Source organism: Bombina bombina, chromosome 8 (genome assembly GCF_027579735.1).
Source record: "Bombina bombina isolate aBomBom1 chromosome 8, aBomBom1.pri, whole genome shotgun sequence".
Lineage (NCBI taxonomy): Eukaryota > Metazoa > Chordata > Amphibia > Anura > Bombinatoridae > Bombina > Bombina bombina.
In genome coordinates, this window is record NC_069506.1 from 289,623,411 (window position 1) to 289,641,103 (window position 17,693).

The window sequence follows — 17,693 nt, forward strand, 5'->3', positions numbered from 1 at the left end:
ATAAGGTTGTCACATAACCCTCTAGATATCATATGGATGTTACATGACTCTCTAGAGATTAGATAGTTGTTACATGACTCTCTAGAGATCAAAGTGTTGTCGCATGAACCTCTGGATATCAGATGGTTGTTACATGACCATCTAGATATAGTAGGGTTGTCACATGACACTCTAGATATCATATGGTTATCACATAATCTTCTAGATATCATAGGGTTGTCACGTGACTCTCTAGATATCATAGTTTTTACATGACCCTCTAGATAACATAGCATTGTCACATAATCCTCTAGATATAATATGGTTATTACATGACTCTCTAGATATCATAAGGTTGTCACATAACCCTCTAGATATCATATGGATGTTACATGACTCTCTAGAGATTAGATAGTTGTTACATGACTCTCTAGAGATCAAAGTGTTGTCGCATGAACCTCTGGATATCAGATGGTTGTTACATGACCATCTAGATATAGTAGGGTTGTCACATGACACTCTAGACATCACATGGTTATCACATGATCCTCTAGATATAATAGCATTGTCACATGACCCTCTAGATATAATATGGTTGTTACATGACTCTCTAGATATCATAAGGTTGTCACATAACCCTCTAGATATCATATGGATGTTACATGACTCTCTAGAGATTAGATAGTTGTTACATGACTCTCTAGAGATCAAAGTGTTGTTGCATGAACCTCTGGATATCAGATGGTTGTTACATGACCATCTAGATATAGTAGGGTTGTCACATGACACTCTAGACATCACATGGTTATCACATGATCCTCTAGATATAATAGCATTGTCACATGACCCTCTAGATATAATATGGTTGTTACATGACTCTCTAGATATCATAAGGTTGTCACATAATCCTCTAGATATCATATGGATGTTACATGACTCTCTAGAGATTAGATAGTGGTTACATGACTCTCTAGAGATCAAAGTGTTGTCGCATGAACCTCTGGATATCAGATGGTTGTTACATGACCATCTAGATATCATAGGGTTGTCACATGACACTCTAGACATCACATGGTTATCACATAATCTTCTAGATATCATAGGGTTGTCACGTGACCCTCTAGATATCATAGGGTTTTCACATGATCCTCTAGATATCATAGGGTTGTCACGTGACCCTCTAGATATCATAGGGTTTTCACATGATCCTCTAGATATCATAGCATTGTCACATGACCCTCTATATATAATATGGTTGTTACATGACTCTCTAGATATAAGGTTGTCACATAACCCTCTAGATATCATATGGATGTTACATGATTCTCTGGAGATCAAAGTGTTGTCACATGACCCTCTTGATATCAGATGGTTGGTACATGACCCTCTAGAAATTATAGGGTTATCACATGACCCTCTAGATAACATATGGTTGTCTAAAGTTCCAACATTAATGCAGGATTCTAATTGAGTGTTAGAAAAAAAAATTTTTGTGGCATTAAATCTTAGAATTTTGTGGAATTTGGCATTAAACTTCACTAGAAATGTTCATATATTGTGTACATTTTGTCTTATGTTATTGTTTACCATCCAAAATAAAATTCTTGAGTCTTTCTTGTTTAGTGCATTGTGTCTCAGACATGAAAATACCACCTGACCTAAAACTGTCATCTCTAACAATAGAATGTGAAAGGGTGAGGTGCGTAGGATACTGGGAATCAGATAGCATTGAATGAATTATCATAAATTACCAGCAACTTAGTCATTAAAGTATCAGAGGTAACGTGTAACAGAGAACATAAGCGAACCTGTGAAAATAACGCTTAATAAAATAAGAACAAGTGAATTATTGCTGAGTGTAAAAATGGCTCATAACAGTTAATTTCATTTGTAGCTCTAATTTCTCTTCTTTAAGTAGTTTATGAGTCATGAAAAAGACTGCATGAAAAGGAATTGAATATAGATAAAGGTACCACTGTAAATTCATCTCAGTTGTTTTGTTTTAAAAAGGGCATTTTAAAATGTAAAAAATTGTCTTTTAAAGAACATTTAAAGTGAAACCAGACAGATGGTCACTTTTTTGCCCAGTCTCTATAAATTTCTGGATATGAAGACATAAATACAGTATCCAGTCAAGCAGGAAATTAAACATGAATTGAAAACGTTATTGAATTGATTGTAATGAGAGTTATCTTTATATTTTTTTTATTTTTAAAATAAATGTAGGTACAAATTCCAAAATCCAGAATTATTCAGAAATCCATACTTTTTCATTACAAAATAATTAAAAATGACTGTTTTCCCAGCCAGTAATTCTCGGCCTGCATCATTTGTTTGTTTGTTTTTGCCCTAAATTGTAAATTATAGTCTAAACTTATTAAAAACAACTGCTACTAATCTGATTACAATACTATGTATACAAACATATTTACAAAAGATATAAAACTAACTTCAGGTTCCATATATAGGGTCTGATTTATCAAGTGTCTGGCGTACATGATCCGCTGTAGCGATCATGTCCGCCAGACATCGATAAATGCTGACAGCATACGCTGTCGGCATTTATCATTGCACAAGCAGTTCTAGTGAACTGCTTGTGCAATGCCGCCCCCTGCAGATTAGCAACCAATCTGCCTCTAGCAGGGGTGTCAATCCTATTTGATCGGGCGGATTGCTGTCCGCTGCCTCAGAGGAGGCATACGAGTTAAAGAGCTGCTTCTTAATTTCTGTTTCCGGCGAGCCTGAAGGCTTGCGCGGAAAAGGGGTATACGGCCCCATTCGGGCCGTAATATATTGGCTCCATAAACTGTAATATGACTTGTAAATATTGTCTAAATGGCATTTGGTAATTTGGTATTGTTTACCATTATTCCCATACCCTCTCCAAGCTGTTTTACAGGTCCAAATTAAGCGTGAACATTCAGCACCTTCATTAGCTGCTGAGTTAGGAAGAAGATGGCTGATCGTGGCATTTAGCCCTTTTCAGAGACAGATTTCTGCTTGTGAAAGTGCAAGACACTAAGATTTGTGCAAAACCAGGTCTTAGTATGTTGAACAATAAGAAATCTGTCTACGAAAGAGCCAAATGCCACAAGTCGCCACCTTTTAAAGAAGCTGCTGCCCATGCTTAGTGCGAATGTTCAAATATTCCAAAATCCAAACATTTTCCGGTCCCAAGCAATTTGGATAAAGGAGTTTGTACCTGTTTTTATGGATAGGAAAAATAAATTACATAAATATAATTAAATTTCTATTTGCTATGTTAAACAGCTCTAGTCAAAATGGATAATCTTCCTGGAGTTATTCTGAAGTAATCAATGACTGTTATTAGAAGCCATCCTGAAGTTTGCCCACAGGCCAAAATATTTAAATGAGATGACTCTAGAGTCATTCACTGGCTGTTCATGCTTGTGAAGTAATCAGTAAGATAATCTGCTAATCATTCTGATGTCATCACCCAGAATGTTTCACCTTAGCTGATGACGTTACAAGCCTGATGATGTCTGATAATGTGCCAATGACTTCTAAGGTAGTTTGATGATCGTCAAATGACTCTAGAATGGTCTCTAAAGTAATCATGTTTGTCTTGGGAGGTTTTGCTGTGGTGCAAGTGGACTAACAAGGTGTGCGTGGGCTTTAGAATTTACCCACAGGTCGGAGGGGAAAGCAAAATCTCCTCCTTTCAGTATGGGAACAATGTGTTTCTGGACTAAAAGACAATGTTATTGTTGTAATAATATGAAGGTTACTGGTGCAGTTTGCTCCCACTTGATGAAGGACACAGAGGCATTTTGTTTTTCACAACTTGCTGTCACTCTGAACACCAGCTCCTTTTCTTTATTAATGTCAGAGTAACATACTTGTAAACACAGACCTCACAATTCTCTCCAGCTCGTTCCTGTAGCCGATTCACTAAAGCTCACTGATTTCACTATTAATAAGTGGGACATTATAGTATAAAAATAAAATACATTTGTTAGAGCACCTTGTTTTAAAACAAATTCCTTTATTTTACTATCTGTTTATTCAGTACAATATATAGTCGTTCTCCTGTGTCTCTCCAGATGAGGATACAGCTAGGAGTAAAACTTTGCCTACATCTTTAACCCTTTTGATTATGTCAAAAACATATTGTAAAATGGAATTTGATTAAAGGGATACTGAACACAAATATTTTTCTTTCATGATTTAAAGAGAGCAGCAATTTTAAGCAGCATTCTAATTTACTCCTATTATGAAGTTTTCTTCATTCTCTTGGTGTCTTTATTTGAAAAAGTAGGAATGTAATGCTTACACGCCAGCCCATCTTTGGTTCAGCACCTGGGTAGTACATGCTGATTGGTTGCTAAATGTAGCCACCAATCAGCAAGCCCTACCCACAATGCTGAACCATAAATGGGCCAGCTGCTAAGCATTACATTCCTGCTTTTTCAAATAAAGATACCAAGGGAACAAAGAAAAAATGATAATAGGAGTAAATTAGAAAGTTGCTTAAAACTGCATGCTTTATCCAAATCATGAAAAGAAAAATGTGGGTTCCGTATCCCTTTAAAATAAAAACGCTCTGCAAATTAAAGTGTTTTTGTTTTACGCTAGAATGTCCCTTTAATAAAGGAACTGAAGAGGCTGGAGATGCCTATTAGGGATATTTCCCAGAGAACCCATAGAGCTTTATTGTCACAGATCTAAAGATTTTATGGCCTCTAGATCATTAGAATTTTTCAGAATGAGATGTGACTTTAATCCCGGGATCAGGCAGAACCCAGATGACATTTTATTGACTTTTCAAATTAATTAACAATAAAGGAGATAATAATTCCACCTTATCTCTGACCTTATACATAATACAGTGAGACATATTATAATGTTACATGTTCTATCAATCATCTCTGTCTTCGTAATTTTACTGCCGGAGACTGAAGATTAATAATCAAATAAAGTTTAACAACAAAAAAGTATTCAGGTGATGATGTTTCTCATCCCAGAACCTGATTCTGTAAAGATATCTCGTCTGGTGAGATTAGTACGGTTAGGTTCCTCAATTATTTTGTTAAAAAATGCAAAGTTTAGCTTGAGTGCTGTCTATCTCAGGTTCTGAATGTGAACAAAAGACACATAGGGCCAGATACCAATGGAGCGCAAATGTCAGCATTATCGGGTTTTTCGCATCTGTTTGCGCAAGTTGAAAGTAACCGCGATCGCTTGAGCGCAATAGAAGTTAACGCTCGTCGGTTAGAACATCCTTATAGCTGTGGTTAACTGTTTTGCGAAACAAAAAAAATGTCACAAAACACATCAAAAATATATTACAAAATACAGTTACACTTATAACTATCTGATAAAATTATTAAAAAAAATATTGCACAAAAAAGTCATAATGGCTCAAAGATATGATATCTCAGGTGTTAGAAAAAAAGTCTGCAAAGGGCTTTAACATAGAGATACATACATATACATGTTTAAAGATGTATATATATCTATATCTATATATATCTATATATATATATATATATATATACAGTATATATATATATATATATATATATATATATATATATATATATATATATATATATATGTCTGTATGTGTGTACATATGTATTTATATGTTTATATATGTATTTACATGCATATATACACATATAAACACATAAATACATATGTACACATATAAACACATAAATACATATATACACATATAAACACATAAATACATATGTACACATATAAACACATAAATACATATATACACATATAAACACATAAATACATATGTACACATATGTATGTGTACAATCCCTTGTGAGATTCTAAGGAGACAGATTTTGCTATACTTCTTTAGAGTTGTTCCCTGCATTTCTGTATGAGAAGGAGAGACGAGCCAAGAAAATAAAATTCTCTGACATTTGAGAACAGTTTATTTTTTGAATACTGTATACTTGTATACTTATTTGTGTTATTTGGCCCACAATCTTTAGATGCCTCTATAAATACCTTTTGTAAAAGTTCTATTGCTTATATTGATTCCAGGTCAGTCAGACATATCAATGAAAGTCACTAACACCCCATGTTGTTCAGTTATGTTGTGTAAAGGCCCAGATTGCAGCCGACAAGGAAGTAAAAGGTACCGGCCTTCAGGTCAGTCTCTCTTTGGTTCTAAGCACTTATAATAAGTGATAATTTGGGGGCTACACATTAATCTATGCTGCACACTGATAGAATCAGGTGTTTGCTACTAATTAAATCAGCGGTGCTTCGTTAATCTTGGGCAGATCCCCAGACAAGTAGTGACAGCTGACAAGTCTACCTTCCTTTCCTGTGAACAATGCTATCTCCTCCATTGTCACTCTCAGGGGTGATATTACTCTATTTTCATATTTGTCAATTAAATTCTGTCATGTTATGAAGAAAATACAGGATCCTCAATGACGGATACAGCAAGTGGAAATCTTTGGCAAAGTCTGATCTAACCTTATACAAAGACACATACACTGATTAAAGTAGCACATTCCGGCTCACTTAACCCTTTTATTGCCAGAAGTGCAATTGTGTTTCTATTTTGTATAAATGGAACCAAATTACAATGTTGTCAAAATGTACTAACACCTTAGTTTAAACAGGAGGTATTTTTCTACATTAACCATTTATTAAACCTTTAGTAAACCCATGCACCTCAAAGTGCAGTATTTATCGCTAAGTAATTACCTTATGAAATGGCTGATTATCCTCACTACCGTTATTAGTAAACTACTCAGTACCTCTGCTCAGGGCCCTGTGTACAGTTCTGCACTGTGTTTTATAGCATAGAAGTTTTATAAACTTCAGCTAACCTGAGTTTTGTTAAAAAGCATGAACATTGGTTGTTTCACTTTAATGATCATGTTTTACATGAAAAATGTATTCCAAGAGCCTATTACTATTAATGCAGCAACAAATGACTGAAAATGGTTATTACAACTCGCAATGCAGATTCTATAAAAATGTGATGATGTCATGCATGAGGTCATCAATAAAGACAAGTTTATCCCATTGTCTGAAAGAGAAACATGTCATTGCTAAGCAATATCGGGTACTGTTCTGTCTGAGAGATTTTATGGCACACTACCATTTGTGTGTGAGCAATATCAGGTTTTTGTGCACAAGTTAATGACCTCACATTTTATGCTCAACAGGTTAGCGCAACTGAAACCCTTGCATAAAGGGAAGTGCGTTAAAAAAAGTTGCATAAAACACAACATAAATACATTTAAAATTACACTTACACTTGGAAAAACACTATCTGATAAAAATTTGTTATATAATTATAAAAAAGTTATAAAGGCTCAAATTTATATGGTACATGACAAGGTGTTTGACTGCAAAGGGCTATATTGTATATATACATGCATATACATATCTAAATATGTGTGTATATATATATATATATATAGTGAATACATAGGACTCGCTCATCATCTATTATTTATTAGTGACGTTTTGGGGAGAAACTTTCTGAGGAAGGGGGAGATTTCTCCCCGAAATGTCACTAATAAATAATATATGAAGAGTGAGTGCTGGGTCCTTTGTATTAATTAGACATAATTCCCTCAAGCTGTTTGTTGTGGAGTGAGGGTACACTTCAGAAGGATATTTTATATTTATATAATAATTTAAAAAACATGCAAACAGATAATTAAACCATTTTTTAATTGACCTCTAAGCAATCATTAGCCTGTAATTATAATAGTAACCTATTATTGTTACGTTCTGCCTCATGATATGGTAATAATTGGAGAAACAGAAAGCTTTGTATGATTTTGCTGTTGTTGGAAGCATTTTTTAACCTCCTTGGTATTTAGATTAGTCTGTGAATGCAGAAAGTATTTACAATTGGAAAAATACAATTATTTTAAGTAGACAATTTTGCAATGGTTTTTTGAAGAGCCCTTTTAAATGTTTTTCCTTTTATTTCAATATAGAGCATGGATACGGATGATCCTCTGTTACAAGATGCCTGGCTTGATGAAGAAGAAGATGAAGTGACTTTCCGTTCCCCTGTGTGCACTACCTGCCATTGGACGGCTAAACCTTTGAAAGAAGGCATACCGTCATGTGGATTTTGGAACATAGTAGGTTGGATTTTCACAAACTCTTATTGTGCTTTCTTTCTACTGACATTAGGCTGTTTGGTGCCTGTGGTCCTCTCAGTTATCATGTTTATATATTATCCAACTCTTGATATTGACATTTCCTATAATGCTTTTGAAATCCGGGATCATGAATCTTCACAGAGATTTGATGCCCTTACTCTTGCTTTGAAATCCCAGTTTGGCACTTGGGGTCGGAACAGAAGAGATGTAGCAGACTTTACATCTGGGACCTTGCAAAGATTAATCTTTGAACAGCTGCAGCAGCTCCACCTAAATGCCTCAGAGCAAGGCAGTGCCTTGAGAGTAAAACGCAATGCTGAGTGGCAAAACACAACTGAAAGGACTACCAACTTTACAGCCACTGAGTCTTCAAAAAGTTGGAGCTCTGCAGTCAATCAATCCCGTCACCCACGTGGAACCTCGAGAAAGGAGTTTCCAGGTGCTTATGTGACCCCTAACACTCAGAGCCATGCTCACTGGCGTATTGAACTTATATTTCTAGCTAGAGGCGACGCAGAAAATAATATTTTTACAAAAGAACGCTTGATGACAATTCACAGGATTGAAAGGAAAGTCATGGATCATCCTCGCTTTCGAGAGTTTTGTTGGAAACCTCATGAGGTTGTAAAGGATCTCCCACTGGGTCCATACTCTTATTGTTCACCTCCAAGCTCACTTCTAACTTACTTTTTCCCCACGGAGAGAGGAGGGAAGATTTACTATGATGGAATGGGGCAGGACTTGGCTGATGTTCATGGTAAGTTTTATTAAGAGTATTAAATAATTGTAATATATTTGGTAATAGCTACTGTATATAACCTTAAAGTCATCCATGAGTTTACAAGTTATAACAGAATGATCTGATAGGCCACAACTAGTGAAAGTACAATTTTATTGGTGGAGACAACATAGTGAAATGGTTACTAGAAGGTTAGCTGGCTGATGAATCCAACCATAAATAAAACTTGTGTTACAATAAGAGCTATATTATACCAAAAAAATATTTAGTATTCTATTCAGCTGCATAAAGATATTACAGGGGAATTAAAGTGTGTTTTAAAAATGTATACTATGTATAAGCAATTCAGAACCATATTGGAAAAGATCTGCTTACAAAAATGTTTAAACTAGGGACAGATCCACTCCTGTACTAATAAACCAATCACACTATTTCAGAATTCAATTACAGGAAAAGAAGGAAAAGTTGATGATTATTTAATTTACATTTCCTTTTAAAAATACATAAGTAAATAAATGTTATTGGGGATTTATTTTTAATTTTGAGTCCCTCAATTATAACAAACGTTTGGTATTAATTCAACACAAGAGGGTTTTCTCCCAATGATCTTTGGATAACTTGTTAAAAAACCCAACTTACGGTGGCGTGACTACACAGCGGCCATGAACAGTCGCATTTTATGAAGCTCTCTGAACCTACTTCAACAATTTACCATATAATCGGGAGGATTAGTCCCACTCTACACTATAATTGAGTTATTAACCTTCAGAAGTATACAGATTACTGGGACTGTTTCTCCCGGACCTCCAGAGACCTGATTTAGCCCGCTGGGAGTGTTGGCGGCAAACCTCACATAAACTCCTAAACCCCCCCCCCCCGGCCAAGCATAGTGTAAACCTAAGCTCACACTACTTATAACCTACTCGGAAGATGGAAGAGGACCAGTACCCTGAGATACAATTACTCATTGTTCAGTTGGAGCTGCAAATGCAAAATTGCTTCCAAGATCTCTTACATGTGATCTGTGACCCATGTGGGAAGAGAGACGCAGATGCCACTGGAACGGAGAGGGAGGGAGAACCGATTACACGCCGCAAAGAAGAACTGAATATGCCAGAGCATCACATTCACAGCATTTTCTGCCCCACGGCTTCTGAAAGGCACTCAGATATACTCAGGATAGCTCTGGTTCCTACTGCGAGGCGGCCGATCACGGAGGATCCGGAGATTGCTACGGCAACATGTGGTGCTACAAGGCCTCTCTACATACCTACGCCACACACAGAACGTAACCCAACCGCCATACTATTTGCGGACACTGTGAGTACCGTGACTGTCACATACAAAGGGACCCTCTCTTTTGAAAGACACTTACAGAGACTCAGTGAAGTCCTCAAATTTCACTATCATAGTGCTGTATCAACGAACCTGACCATTGCAGCGAGCTGAGAAAAGACCCTGGGACACTTACTTCCATTCCCCCCTAGTTTCATAGCTGATGGGGTGGGTTGAAGATCTGAATGCACTGATGTGGTCTGTCTCCCTCTTTCTTCCCTCGATGTCATCCCCTCCTTTTCTTTGTTTTATCTGGTATATACTCTTTGTTTGCAGCCTGACATAGATTTAGTTAACATCTTCTGCTGGGTATTCAGCTTTTTGACTATCATTTTTGTTGTGGAATATACAGAGATACCCCCAACCATATATCTCATTCCCTTCATGCATGCATTTGAAAATTCAATGAGAGAGATTATATTCATCTGATGTGGAAAACACGGTTTATGTTTTTAGCAACTGTATAGTATATCACTCTCCTTAGCTTATATCTTAATATTCTAGGCAATATCTGGCCAAATTTAAGGGACATACTGACTAGGTACAATTTGCATATAACTAACCACTCCAGGCTATCTCATATGGAGGAGGGGTAGTGCTTACTAGACATTTGCGATTCGGTTCGGTTAGATTCGGAAATTCTGAAAATTCTGAAAATTCGGAGATTCGGATCGAACCGAATCTCCAAATTAAAATAGTGCTGAATCTACCGAATAAATCTGAATAACTTCGGATTTATTTGGATTTATTCCCTAGATTCGGATGGCCATGGATTACACTAGTATTGTACAGTATATTAGGTTATATCAGTCTGCTATGGGTTACACCTAATGTACAGTACATAATACTAGTCTAATCCCACCTAACTAGGAATAAAAGAGAGGGCGCCACATAGGGTGATATTGTTGGATCAAAGTTCAACAGGGTAATTATTATCGTCGCTTACCGGAGAACGATGCACCGTATTGTAACCGGTGCTGACAGGCAGGCTAACACTTTCAGTGGTTAGCACACTGGGTGGCCTCCGGCAGGTTATACACAGCTGGTACTCAGCGTTCACTTGATTGATGTGCGTTTGTCCGGCTGCAGCTAGCGAGTCAGACACTGTGATGGATCAGACAATTTCGAACCTTTGTCAGGGAGGAAGCACTGCAGTGGATCGAACACTTTGACACCTTAACCAGGAAGGCTCAAAAGAGAACAAAGGACAACTTCCGTATATAAAATAAATGAATTTTATTCCATACAAACTGCTACGCGTTTCTAGACCTGCACCGGTCTTTTCATCAGGCATACAAACAATGGATACAAATTTCTTAAAATAACTATCTTATATACAATTAAAAACGGAAGTTGTCATGGTTTTCAGCAATCACCAATGGGCTGAAGAATGGATACTCTGTATCCCATTTGTGCTAATTCGGCTAAGTCACCTGTAAATATCATTAACCCTTACATTATAAATCCTAAAAATCCCTAAAAATCCCATAAGTATAAATGTTTGAAAATAAAACAATTTCTACATCAGTTTAAAGCGTCCTATAACGATCTGCTACAATTATCGCTAATGTGTTGGAGTAAACCTACATGAACATTTTGCAATATAATGTGTGATTCGCATATCTAAATGAAAAATAAATAAAAGGTAAAACTGTTTTTAACAGGTTGGGACAATTTAAAGAGTCTCATCACAATTTGCTGCAATTAACCTTGAAATGTTGAAGTCAGCATCAATAAACATTTACAAAAAAATGTGTGTAATTCGCATATCTAAATGCAAAATAGATAGTATGTGGTTTTATTTTGACCGGGTTATCAAACATAAGTTAAATTAAAATTTAGAATTGTCAAACCACCACTGACTGAATGACTCATGTTTAATCACTTCAGGAGTGTTTTGTTTTAGTCTTATTCTGACTTCAGGAATGTTTTGTTTTAGTCTTATTCTGGCACAGTAATAATAAAGGCATAACATAAAAAGAACTGAAGTATGTGTGAGTGTGTATAAAAAGTGTGATGTGTGTTATATCTAAATTAAAAATGTTATTCTAAACAAACAAATACAGTGATGTATGTGTGTGTATGTGTGAGTGAACAGTATACCCAGCTAAAATTGATTTTGTGAATGGTATATAAAAAAAGGTGATTACCAATATTGTAATATATAGATCGTGTACTATTAATTCATCATTCGATTTTGTATGCTACACTCAATCTTATAGTGTAATAAAATTAATAATTCGAATGTAGTGTGACCCCCAACTGTGGATGATAATACACAGAGGTTTTTTGAATGCAACTGCCATAGAATGAACAACCATGTTCATAAAATAACTAGTGTTTCATAAACAAACTCATACTTTTATTTTATTTTAATGTATGTATATAATGAAACACATCTTTAGTGAATGGTTATATCATAGACCATTCCTTCTTCTGTTTGTTTTGTTATTTGGTTGAATTTAATACTATCGTGTCAAAACTTTTATGATCAAAGTCAGCGGATGAAAAACTCTTGTGTTTCATACTTTTATTAAGAGAATTAAATTTACATTGGTATTTACAAAATTATAAAATTGTAGTGTTTCCGATATGGCTGTAAAGCCGTAATTGATCATACAGTGATAATGCCCAATAGGATTGTTATTAGTAAAATGATAATATTATTAATGTTTTACTTGTGTTGTTTTTTTGAAATGTATTATTGATATTTATAAAAAAATAAGAGTTAGTTTATGAATCTGTGAAATCAATTTCATATTATAGATACTGGGTATATGGACTGATTGTAGATGTTGATATCGTATTGATGTATTCAAGAGGACCCGTATATAAACGTTGTTAGGATTGATTCAGTGTACTGTGTGCGTGTTCAAGCAAACAAATTCCTAAGTTCAGTTATTAGTTGAATGCTGCTAAATCTAAGTTTGCATTTAAGCCATCAGGAAAAAGTGTTTTCAACTTAAAAATCCAAAAAGTCTCTCGTTGTCTGAGTTTGTTTGTTCTATTATAATCAACAGACCTGGGGATAAAATCTATGGGTGTGTATTTGAAAGTATATGGATTGCCTTGATGTTTGTTTAGGCAGTGATTTGGCACACTATGTTTTACTTTTGTTTTCTTACAGTTTTTACAATTACGTAGGTGTTCACCCCACCTTGTTTTGACTTTTCTACAGGTGCGGCCTACATATTGTAGGCCGCATATACACTCCAATAGGTAAACTACAAAGGAAGAATTACAGTTGTAAAAGCCCTGAATCGGATAAGTGTCACCAGTGGTGTGGGACCTGAAAGATTTACTGCCATGTTTGATGTATTGACAAGAGTTACAACTGGTTTTTCCACATTTGTATGTTCCTTGTAGACCAAATATGCCATTTTTGGTTTGTGTGTTATTATTGGATCTGTGTTGTACATGTTTGACTATTTTACTTGGTGCTAGTTTACTTCTCAAGGTGGGTGCCCTCCTGTAAACTATCTTGGGTCTGTCTTGTACAATGTTTTTTAATACCGGATCCCTTTGAATGACGTGCCAATGTTTAAGTATTATCTGATTAATTTTTTGAAAACTGTTGTTGTATTGTGTAATGAACATAGTCTCCTCTTGGTTAGTTGAACTCTTAATTGTTCTTTTGTTTTTGTTGTTAACGGATAAAATTTCATTTCTGTTTAATCTTTTCGTTCTTGTTAGTGCGTTATCTAAAATATGGACTGGGTAATTCCTTTCTATAAATCTATTATAAATAATCTGACTTTGCTCAAGGAAGATGTTATAATCCGAACAATTTCTCCTAATGCGTCTGAACTGACTATACGGTACGTTGTTAATCCAACTTCTGTGATGGTTGCTGTGGTATTCTAAATAGCTGTTACTGTCAACATCTTTAAAAAATGTTTTTGATGTGATAGACCAATTAGGACCCCAACTAAGTATCAAATCTAAATATTCTATTGAATCTGGTTGGATGTTAGCTGTGAACGTGATCCCCATGTTATTGTCGTTAAGTTGTGTTATAAAAGTTTCTGCTGCTTCTAAACTGCCACTCCAAATAAGAATGAGATCGTCTATGTAACGGCCATAGAATACCAGGCTCTCCCCAAGGTTCGCTTGATGTATATGGGTCTCCTCAAAAAAACCCATGAAGAGATTCGCGAAACTTGGGGCGAACCTGGTACCCATGGCCGTTCCCTTTGTCTGTAAATAATATCGATCCAGATATAAAAAATAATTATGTTGTAAAATGTATTTGATACATTCCAAAATGAATATTCTTTGGTCCTCAGGTAAAAAGGGATCCTGTTCTAAAAAATGAGATACTGCCAGTAATCCTAAATCGTGAGTGATATTTGAATAAAGTGAACTCACATCACATGTAATCCAAAGTTTTTTATCATTAGTGAGAGTAAGATTATGTAATAATTGTAAAAGATGAGTGCTGTCTCTAATGTACGAGGGAAGTGTGGTAACAAATTTTTGTAAAAATTTGTCAATATAAAAAGATAAATTGTAAGTCAAATTGCCAATCCCTGCTATGATAGGACGTCCAGGGGGGTTATTTTTATCCTTATGGATTTTTGGAAGATGATAGTAGTGTGCTATGCTGGGGTGCTCGGTTTTCAAAAATTCTCTTTCTTCTTTATTTAAAATACCCTGTAGTGCGCCTTTATCTATTAGTTTCTGATACGTTAGTTTAAAATTAGGAGTCGGATCTCTAGGCAGAATTCTATAATAATTCGAATCACCCAGGATTCTTTCTGCTTCTTTAATGTAATCCTTGTAATCTTGAATGATAATGCCCCCCCCCTTGTCCGCATCACGAATAATGATGTTAGGATTGTTTTGTAAACTATGTAAAGCTTTTTTGTGTCTGTGAAAGGAGTAATTGGTTTTTTTAGCTGTTGTTTTTAGTAATTTTTCACAATCTTCTAGAACCATATTTTGATATAATTCTATGTATTTGTTATTGCTAATATTGGGATTGAAATTTGATTTGTTTTTAACATTGGTATGTATATATCCTTCAAATAGGTGATCAGTAATATCTTCAATATTTGTTATAACACATGGTGTTGATTTATCAGACGGCATGTTGTCAGTCAATATTATTTGTGAATTGTGGTTATGAAATCGGTCTTTAACTAATTTTTTATTTGCGAAATACTTCTGTAAAGATAACTTTCGTGTGAAATTGTTAATATCGACAAATAGGTTGAAAATATTTGGAGTATTGGGTGGACAAAAGGAAAGGCCTTTCTTGAGTACTCTTTTTTCCTCTACAGTTAATGTATGTGATGATAAGTTAAAGAGGCCCTGGTCTAATCTGGATAATTCCGCTTTCTTGGCGGTAAGGCCTCTGCCCCTCCTGCCTCGTTTTCTGTTAAGTGGGGTCTTTTTGTTGGCCTGGTTGGAAAATTTTCCATTTTTTTGTTGTGACCTATTCCTAAAAAAGGTGGTGGTGGATTGCTGCTGGTACTAGGACTTTCATCATCTCTTATAGTTAAGAGCGGACTGAATCTATTATGTTGTTCGTATTGTTCATATGGTGTAGTTGGGGTATGTGGGTTCTCATTGTTGACCCAAAACTGATTAGATAATGGATTAATTGATGGTCGTCTAGACTGATGTGTTGTGTCATTCTGACTATTGTAGTCATGTCTACTGGAATTTTCCGATTGGAATCTATAATTACCATTTTGATTTCTATTATTTCCTTGATAAGAACCTTTGTGATGATATGTTTGAGCTGTCTGGTAGGACATGTTGTATGAATCCCTGTTATTGTTGTGCCTAAATTTGAACTCTCTGTTATTATGAGGCACATGCTCTCTATTCAAAGATTGGTGATAATGTTGTGAATTGTATGAGTGTGATTGGTATGGGCCCTACTGTTCACTCACACATACACACACATACATCACTGTATTTGTTTGTTTAGAATAACATTTTTAATTTAGATATAACACACATCACACTTTTTATACACACTCACACATACTTCAGTTCTTTTTATGTTATGCCTTTATTATTACTGTGCCAGAATAAGACTAAAACAAAACATTCCTGAAGTCAGAATAAGACTAAAACAAAACACTCCTGAAGTGATTAAACATGAGTCATTCAGTCAGTGGTGGTTTGACAATTCTAAATTTTAATTTAACTTATGTTTGATAACCCGGTCAAAATAAAACCACATACTATCTATTTTGCATTTAGATATGCGAATTACACACATTTTTTTGTAAATGTTTATTGATGCTGACTTCAACATTTCAAGGTTAATTGCAGCAAATTGTGATGAGACTCTTTAAATTGTCCCAACCTGTTAAAAACAGTTTTACCTTTTATTTATTTTTCATTTAGATATGCGAATCACACATTATATTGCAAAATGTTCATGTAGGTTTACTCCAACACATTAGCGATAATTGTAGCAGATCGTTATAGGACGCTTTAAACTGATGTAGAAATTGTTTTATTTTCAAACATTTATACTTATGGGATTTTTAGGGATTTTTAGGATTTATAATGTAAGGGTTAATGATATTTACAGGTGACTTAGCCGAATTAGCACAAATGGGATACAGAGTATCCATTCTTCAGCCCATTGGTGATTGCTGAAAACCATGACAACTTCCGTTTTTAATTGTATATAAGATAGTTATTTTAAGAAATTTGTATCCATTGTTTGTATGCCTGATGAAAAGACCGGTGCAGGTCTAGAAACGCGTAGCAGTTTGTATGGAATAAAATTCATTTATTTTATATACGGAAGTTGTCCTTTGTTCTCTTTTGAGCCTTCCTGGTTAAGGTGTCAAAGTGTTCGATCCACTGCAGTGCTTCCTCCCTGACAAAGGTTCGAAATTGTCTGATCCATCACAGTGTCTGACTCGCTAGCTGCAGCCGGACAAACGCACATCAATCAAGTGAACGCTGAGTACCAGCTGTGTATAACCTGCCGGAGGCCACCCAGTGTGCTAACCACTGAAAGTGTTAGCCTGCCTGTCAGCACCGGTTACAATACGGTGCATCGTTCTCCGGTAAGCGACGATAATAATTACCCTGTTGAACTTTGATCCAACAATATCACCCTATGTGGCGCCCTCTCTTTTATTCCTAATTACAGATATCTCCTTTCCGAAGACCAGAGGAGCATTTGCCGCCAGTATCTTTGAGTGCTAGACTCAGCACTACCAACTCACATGAACTTTATGGTTTGTTTTTATACCAATACCACGTATTAACTTTTTACAGCGCACCCCGCACACGGTTCCCTTAGGGGTTCCCTTCTCATAATCCCACCTAACACTTACCGAAATTCCGAATTTCCGAACCGAATCGAACCGAATCCAGCCGAATTTATTCGAATCCGAATGAATCCGAATCAAATATGAACCGAATTTATTCGAATCCAAATGAATCCGAAACAAATCTGAACCGAATTGATTAAAATTTTTCCGAATTCGAATCGCTCCGAACCGAAATTCGAAAAAATCCGAATCGATCCGAAC

General features: G+C 35.6%; 1 protein-coding gene across 1 annotated transcript in view; it reads left to right on the forward strand.

Moving 5' to 3' along the window:
* Positions 1-7,940: 7,940 nt before the first annotated feature.
* Positions 7,941-17,693, forward strand: part of DISP3 (dispatched RND transporter family member 3) — a 284,421-nt gene continuing 274,668 nt past the window's right edge. Inside the window, exon 1 of the mRNA XM_053690067.1 lies at positions 7,941-8,865. Within this exon, the coding sequence (XP_053546042.1) occupies positions 7,941-8,865 (925 nt within the window). The remainder of the gene's footprint in view (positions 8,866-17,693) is intronic.